We start from the raw sequence: 8,241 nt of genomic DNA, 5'->3' as shown, positions 1-8,241 counted from the left end.
GCTTCACGGCGCAGAGCTGCAGCTGCGCCGCCTGCTGGACGGACGGAACAACAACATCACCGCAGGTCCACTAGAAACTTACAACTGCTTGTTTTCATCTCAGTTTGTCTAAAAATAGAGATAAACACTGGTGGCATGTAACTAAATACATTTATTCCAGTACACATTTGAAGTACTGGTACTTTACTTGAGTATTTCTATTTTATGCTACATTTATTTACAGATAGATAGATATTCTTTTTTTTTTTTTAAATGTGTTATTCACTTTGAGCTACATTAGTGTGTGAAAGGTGCTAAATAAATAAAGTATTATTATTAAAAACATAATTCACTTATATGATGCAGTGCTACTACTAGTCATCTACCCAAAGTGTCTAAAATTGGCTCCATATTGAACTACAACATTAAAATGCTCTTACATGTATTTGTTAGTGATAAAAACATACAATATACTAAAATAACACTCTACAAGAAGCCAGTCTGCATAATAAGTACTTTTACTTTTGATACTTTGAGTACATTTTGGTGATAATATTTACTTTTACTAGAGTAACATTTTGTATTCAGGACTTTTACTTGTAATGAAGTATTTGTCGACTACAGTATTTCTACTTTTACTTCAGTAAAGGATCTGAATACTAGTTAATGTTACTCTATATGCTTCTGCAGTTTTGTCAGTGATGTCAACACAAACTGAACAGCTGTAACATTTCCCTCCATTTAATTCTATCTCTTGATATTTGTTCAATACTTTACAGGTAATTATATCATGCATGTGCTTATACTAGGGCTACTTTTTCATTTTAAATAAATCTGCCAATTATATTCTGATTATAGTTTAGACTATGAAACATAAATAAACAGTGATATAACACCCAGCAACATCGCGATGTCTTCAAATTGCTTGTTTTGTCGGACCAACAGTCCAACCCCCTAAGATTTTAAATTTATAATCATATAAGAGGAAAAAAACAGCAAATCCTTACATTTGAGTCGAGGGAAACAGTGAATGTTTGGAATTCTTGTTTGATGAACTAGTTAAAACAGTTAAATGATTATCAAAATAGTTGTCAATTAATTTTCTGTCAATGGATTAACAGAATAATCCTTTCAGCTCTAGCTTGTACCACAAGAAATGGTACCAGTTTAATCATCAGCGTTAATACATTTCATTATACATTGTATACAAAACATAACAGTATTCATTCAAAAACACAGACCATTTTTTTCCTCTACCACCATCAATTTATTCAATCTTTTAGCTTCAATATTTCTCCAAAGAAGTGGAATAAAGTAATGAAATAATTACAAAATGGAAAAATAGATCAGAGAATAGATCATATTCACAGGTTTGATTTAAAAAAATAAAAACATGACAGAGAGAAATCAGACAGTGAGAGATGAAACCGTTTTTATCTCCCTGTAGTTTTCTGCTGACCATCAGAACCGCAGCAGGCTAACGGAGGTCAGGGCGGGTCAGCGTGGATTTCGACCACAGCTTCTCATCTACTGCAGCACCACAACTGACTAACCCATGTTGATCAAGGTCACCTGTGAGGTCAAATCATCTACTTTAGTGCTTGTGCAAAATAAAAATTTAGAAATCAACTACTTAAAAAAAAAAAAAAATAATAATAATAATAATACAAGAGGTGGAGAAACCGGAGATGACACATCCTATTGTGTTAAATAAAAAAAACAAGATCGTTACCACACAAAAAAGAATGACAATGAAGAGAGAAGAAGTAAAATGTTAAGTACTGATGTGTACTAAACTATTAAAACTGAGCACAGGTAAGAGAGGCAACCAGTTGGGCACCACCACCATTGCTAGGTCCACATTGATTGTTGCTGCAATGATACCCTATTTACAGTGAGATGCTGCACATCCAATCACAGGATGCAATAATAGACGACAATAAAGAGATTTTTCTTCAAAAATAAAACAAACAAACCCCACAAAAGTAAAGCAGCTGTCCCTTCACAAAATCTCTTTACATCACATTAAAAATTAGCACTGCTGTGAGCTGTGTGTACAGTATAGATTCTTTATAGATATATATATATATATATTTATGTATAATATATACGGTCATTTCTTGTATACACGCACATAAACTTGTCTCATTGTAGCTAGCCTCTGCCTTTGGCAAGATTACTTACAACTCTTCTGTTAGATTCCAAAGCTATTTAAAATATACTTAATGCATAAAAATAAAGATTTTGGCATTGTCTCACTCTATTCTTCTGATTGGGAAGTTATTAAGGAGAGCTTCTCATTGGGAAGCTGAGTTCTCTCAGTGCTGCAGTTCCTCTGCCAGGTGAGGGAGGTCTTGTCCTGTCAACAGGGGGTGCTGTGAGCTAGACCGAGCAAAGGGGGTCAGGGAATGGTAGCTGCCCCCGGGTGGGTAGTGGGGGCTGACAGGGGGCTGGGTGTGGCTCGGCACAGATATTCACACAGGGTAACGACGACCGTGCGCTCCACAGCACAAACAAAACAATACAGACAATGCTAATGAAATGCCCGGGGAGTTGCACCCTTGTTAACAGCAGCCTGTTTTGTTTTTTTCTCTCCCCTCGCTGCTGTGCAGAGTTCTGCTCCCTGTTGATTCACCCGCTGCTCTCAAGTGTCTCCCAGTTCTTTTCAGCCCTGCTGAGCTTATCCACTGAAACAGAGAGGGAGGGAGGCAGGAGGACATTCCCCTCTCTACTGTAGTCAATCACCCACCTGCTCGATCAACTGGCTCGATCAAAATGGCCTCCGTGTTGTCCGGTACTTTCTGATCTCACACACAGTCTTCAGAGCTGGATCTCAAAGGTCTTGTGCAGCTCGGTGGAGAAGGGATTCGTCGGGGAGGGTGTGGTGCGCTGGCGTGAGCGGCTCTCCAAAGCTGCCCACTGGGCCTCGAAGGCATCTTCCTGCTGCTGTGATGGAGGCTGGGTGGCTGGAGAGGATGGAGCGAGTTGGGAGGGAGCGGCCCAGCTGTCTGCTCCGTTAAAGGTCACACTACCATTGGATGGCTGGAGGGGAGCAGGGATCACTGCAGTGGACTGCGGGGGCTTGATGAACGGGCTGATGTTACCGACAGCCTGGGCATCGTGCTGGGGTGTCGTGGAGGCAGGGACGGGGAACGGCTGGGGTTGCGTGGCTGAGCCGAACACATTAGCCACCATCTGCGAAGGAGTGATGCCGACCACAGGCACGCTGGGCTGAGGGAACGGCAGCCCGTTGGACATTGGGTAGGAGGTTGGAGCCTGAGCGTGGAAAGCAGGCTGGCGAGGGGGCAACATGGGCACCGCTGGGGGCAGAGAGGACACGAAGGCCACCGGGGGTACAGGCGCCACGGGTATCGGCACAGGAGCAGTGAACGGCTGCGTGGGGGGCGAGGCTGCTGCCATGATTGGATTAGGCTGCGGGGCTCGGACAGACTTGGAGACTTCTTCTAACCACCGGTCTGCTTCTGATGGAGTGCGTTTGTGGGAGGGCATGGCTGGAGAAGATGTTGGGGGAACTACAATCACTGGAGTAGGGGATGACCAGTCACTTCCTGTTGCTAGAAAAAGGTCACAGAAAAGGCACAAAATGGGTGAATACACATCAAACAGACATTTAAAAGGGAGAACGACAGACACAGTAGTACAATGAGACAGAAACAAATACTGATGAATATTAAGTGTGAAAAATATGCAAATAACAGTAAACATTTCCCCATTTAACAGGGCAAATATGGCACAAAATCTCTGACTGGTAGGTGGATTCAGACAGAGCTGAAGCTTCATATTTTACAGATAGATATAAAGATATTGAACTTCTTATTGAACTTTCCACCAGAAAGTGAAGATGTGTCCCAAAACCTTTGAACAAAATGTCTAATGTTTATTAAGTACAGTCACTTTGTGTCACCAACAACTTATTTGCATGTAGTTATTGTGTCCCAATGTCCAAAAACATCATGCAAGGATAAGAAGACCTTCAACTTTTACAATAACTCAAAGGTACATTGTAATGTCTCCATCATTTTTGGAATTCTAGTAGCATTTACTGTGCATCCTGTGACATGCACCCTCCCTGAAGAGCTGCTTACCTGGCTGTGCCGGGGCCGGGGCCCCTGCGGGGGTCTTAGCCCAGGGGTTAGTGTCTCGAGCAGGTAGAGCAGGGGGCAGAACTGAGTTCTGAACTGGGGGGTTAGCGGTAGCAGCAGCAGCAACAGAGAAGGCAGGAACTGTGCCGTTCACTACAGCAGATAAGAAACAGAAGCTAGTACAAGCAAGCTTGTGCGTCGGATGACATGAACTAACCGATGCTGTTAGACATGCATAATATTACCATGCAATTAATTAGCAGTCTTAACGAGTGTTAATCACACATAAAATAAATGTTATAAAACTATGGTATGAGAAAATGAGAGCATGCACACGTTCTCTAACAGGCAACGTCATCATCAAGTCACTGGACGTCTATTCATTTCCTACAAAGCTGAATGACCAGGAAATTCAGCCAGACAGTGAGCAATGAATAAGACTGATGCCCAGAATAGTTGGCCACAGATAACTTGTGGCTGCAGCAAACATCCATACATCAAACATCAGTGACTGTATGCTGCCACAGTTCCCGACTGATAATGACAGTTTGCCTGGCAACTGCAAAATGGATGATGAAGCTAATTATAGTCATTCTCCTCTTCCCAGGTATGTAAATTGAGTTAATTCTGCTTATTTTCAATTAATGCTACATAATTGGCACTTTCCAGCTAGAATAGATGAACTTTACTACAATGATTCAATAAAATTCTCTGACAAAGAACACAGACGTCCAGAACAAAGTAAACCATCAACTAAGCTGCACACAATGTGGATGTTAGTTACTCGTGTGCACACACGTTATATCAGAGGAGCTTTTTTTTTTTTACCTGGTGCCACAGGAGACTGCGGAGAGGAAGCTGGTTTGGGCATTGGTGCTGAGGTGAAGGGGTCCTCTGGGGGTCCGCTGAATGCTGTGGTGATCTGAGTACACAGCGAACTGATGCTGTCACTTTCTCCTTCTACCTCAGGGACTGGAGGGAGGACGGAGAACGTTAAGAGAAGCAAACTCACAGAAATAAGAAAAAAGACATCACTCTGCTTGGAGAGAGAACATTATTCTGGTTCTGTCAATGTGTTCATGAAACTGTTCTTCTTTAAAAGTCTATTATAATATCACTAATTCAAAACATAGTATTTTAAAAACAAGACGACCTTCTTCCCTGATTCTACTTCCTGCTGTTCTGTGAATCCTTGTGAATAATCTAAACAGGCAGTCGTACTTGAAGATGATGTGAGCTGTGTAGAAAACCTCAGGACACAGACGGTTGGGTCAGGATCCTGGACTCACCTGTGTTCTTTATGGGGAAGTCAGACTTGCGCTGCATGGTGGAGGGCAACTCGTTCATGCGCAGCGACAGCTGTCGTTTGAAGGGAGAAGTCTTCTGACTGAGTGCTGGGAAACCTCTGAAGGAGCCCTGCCTGGCGAGAGCCTCGGCAGGTGCGTGTCTGCGAGGTATCGCCTGAGGTCCCAGGCCAGACATGGAGAGTGGCGGGGAGGACGAGGGGGACGGGGAGCCTCCTGTCTGGTGGGCTGTGGGGTTTGTCACACTGGTGCCTGAGTTCCCAACAACCTTTACATCTGTCTCAGCTGTTAGAGAAGGTTCAGACACACAGAGAGTGAAAGGTTTCTTAAATTAAATATTCCAAATTTGGCCAAACAAAAGAAGCAATGACATTACTTGGAAGTGGGAGTATAAACAGAGGTTAAACTGGCCGACTCATTTCCCAGGTCAGGTCAGTGACAGTCTTTTGATGGGACTAAAAATACAGACCTTTTTTAGCATCCTGTAGCTGCCTCATGACTTCCTCCCGCTCTGCCGCCTCTGTTGCCGTAGTAACACGAAACGAGCCCTCGCGGGTGAATGTGGTTCTGTTGGCGTCAAAGGTTGCCGTGACCCCGCACTCCTTCTCCCGTTTCTGTTTTCGCTCCAGACAGGCAGCGAATGCACAGCCCACAGCGTGACTGAGACGCTCTCCCTGAAGACAGACGATGAAAAGAGAAAGTCTTACGGATGTCTGCGGTTCAGTGAATCATCTTGTGTTCATTCAGCAGCAAGAACACTGACCTCACTGATGGTGGAGGCATGAAATTAATATAATGGTCTAATTTACCCAAACTCCCAGCATAGTCATAGTTATAGTTTATAAAATGTCAAAAAAAAACATCTTGAAAAATGTCCTTTGTGATTTCCCAGAAACCTCAGGTAACATTTTCAAATGTCTTGTTTTGTCCGACCAACAGTCCAAAACCCAAAAGTCCTCAATTCACAATGATACAAACCTGAGAAAAGCAGCAAATCCTCATGTTTAAGAAGCTAAAAACAGGGAATGTTTGATGTTTGTACTTGATAAACATCTTATCAATTACCTGATTATCAAAATAGTCAAATAGGCAAATAATTTTCTGTCGGCTGACATATTGTTTTGGTAATAGTTTACAACTATGACATGGAAAACATGTATAAGATTAAACCTTTTTGAAGGCTCTACAAGGTAGTTCTGGCAACTAAGATTGTCTATGATGAGATTTTAATTCTTTGGGAGAAGGAAGCAGCATTATAACTTGAGTATCACTTAAGATTAGCATCAATCAAAGCATACAGGTTCTTTTAATGTAAATTATACTTAATTTGCATTATGTTTTGTGTTCAAAATGAGGATATAAACAGTATCTATCAATCAGGTTTTACAGCAGGTTTCCTCATCTCTCACTATTCACATACTGTGATGAGGCTTTACAGTAAGTTCTTACTGAGTCTTTGATGGCCATGAAACAATGGCAGATCCAGCGACGTGTGGTCCCGTCCCTGCAGATGTAAGAAAACGCCCTCTCAAAGTTCCGGTCTGGAGCGCAGAACGACACCTTCTCTATTGTCTGGTCCAGAATCAGGTCCTGCCAAAAGTATCACCATTACCTCGTTATCATAAGGTTGAAAACTATGGTCAGAAGTTAAGTGACTCGATTGAGCCAATTCACAAACGTGGGCTGAATGATTGCATAGTGAACAGTACTTCAATGAGAAGGCCTGACTTCAAGTGTGCTTGAATAAAACTACACCAGGTCCAGAGGCAGCAGTCTGCACCTGACCCTGCTCTCACCTAAACATAACCCTGACCCTGCTGGAGAATTCCTCATTCAAGGAGGCTTCCTGTATTTTTTAACAAAACAAGATAGAATAAAAATTCAAAATGTTCCCAGTTTCTAATGAATTACAGCACACAGCCCTGTTAGATGGGCTCAACTGTAACCCTTCTATAGATGGGACACAAAACACAGGAGCTGTGCTGGTTATTATGGACTCTTAATCTCATCATTTGGTTGTTACATTGTGTTACAACTGATTCAGGCTGGTGGGACGTGTGTGTTGTGTAGTCTGTTTATTGTATTGTAGTAAAATACTAAAAATCAGCATCACATTGATTTGTGTGTTTAGTTTTCCTCTTAAACCTGCAGTGCAGAACATTTGCATAGAAATGAATGTCCGTTACACTCAAGCACTTGCCAAACAAGTTCATACGATGCTGATTAAGCCTATCACTGCCAGATAAATCTCTGTATTTCGCAGTATACAGTTTTAAAATCTCATGTCTGGCGTGACATTCCCGCGCTGGCCATTTGTCCGTTACTCATGCAGCTCTTCTAGACTCATCAAGTGTTATAGGACTGAATGGATCAAATTCTGATAGTGAAACGAGTCATTTCACAGGGCTTGTGTGACGCTCACAACAATTTATCCACCGTTTTACAGCCCAGTAGATTACGGCCAATATGTACTGGTCATTGGGTATATTGGGACAAATCCTGGTGGGCCATCAAAAAATACATTTTTGGGCTGGTGGACCATCAACAATATATTCATTTCTACCAGGCCTTTCTGTGTGCCTGTCATTCAGGGTGGGCCCTGAATGACAGGATCATTTATCACTATGTTTCAAATTTAACATTCCTCAATATTTTCCGTTAATAAATTAACTTGTCTTGGCAGAACTCGATATCCTTTTTATTTCTTTTTATTTCCCAGCACTGATTATCACACATGACTCAGTTCTCTGTGGGTAATTTTACCGTCTATAATATGTTTGATGTAGTTCTGGTGCTTTCCAGCAGGTGTCAATCTAACATTAAATGTGATACTGTTTACTTACATCTACTCCTGC

The 8,241-nt window shown here is 42.1% G+C and overlaps 1 protein-coding gene across 3 annotated transcripts in view; it reads right to left on the bottom strand.

Annotated features, from left to right (window-relative positions):
* Positions 1–1,115: 1,115 nt before the first annotated feature.
* numb (NUMB endocytic adaptor protein) overlaps positions 1,116–8,241 on the bottom strand; it is a 42,931-nt gene continuing 35,805 nt past the window's right edge. For 2 of the 3 annotated variants that reach the window (XM_042388593.1, XM_042388594.1), the window contains 6 exons: positions 6,836–6,976; positions 5,856–6,060; positions 5,372–5,671; positions 4,911–5,054; positions 4,086–4,235; positions 1,116–3,554 (listed from right to left, as the gene is read on the bottom strand). In XM_042388593.1, coding sequence (XP_042244527.1) covers positions 2,800–3,554; positions 4,086–4,235; positions 4,911–5,054; positions 5,372–5,671; positions 5,856–6,060; positions 6,836–6,976 — 1,695 coding nt within the window. In that variant the 3' untranslated portion in view covers positions 1,116–2,799. The remainder of the gene's footprint in view (positions 3,555–4,085; positions 4,236–4,910; positions 5,055–5,371; positions 5,672–5,855; positions 6,061–6,835; positions 6,977–8,241) is intronic. The other variant, XM_042388595.1, reaches the window with a different exon arrangement.

The sequence above is a fragment of the Thunnus maccoyii genome, chromosome 16, assembly GCF_910596095.1.
Source record: "Thunnus maccoyii chromosome 16, fThuMac1.1, whole genome shotgun sequence".
Classification (NCBI taxonomy): domain Eukaryota; kingdom Metazoa; phylum Chordata; class Actinopteri; order Scombriformes; family Scombridae; genus Thunnus; species Thunnus maccoyii.
This window is presented reverse-complemented; position numbering and strand designations above follow the sequence as displayed.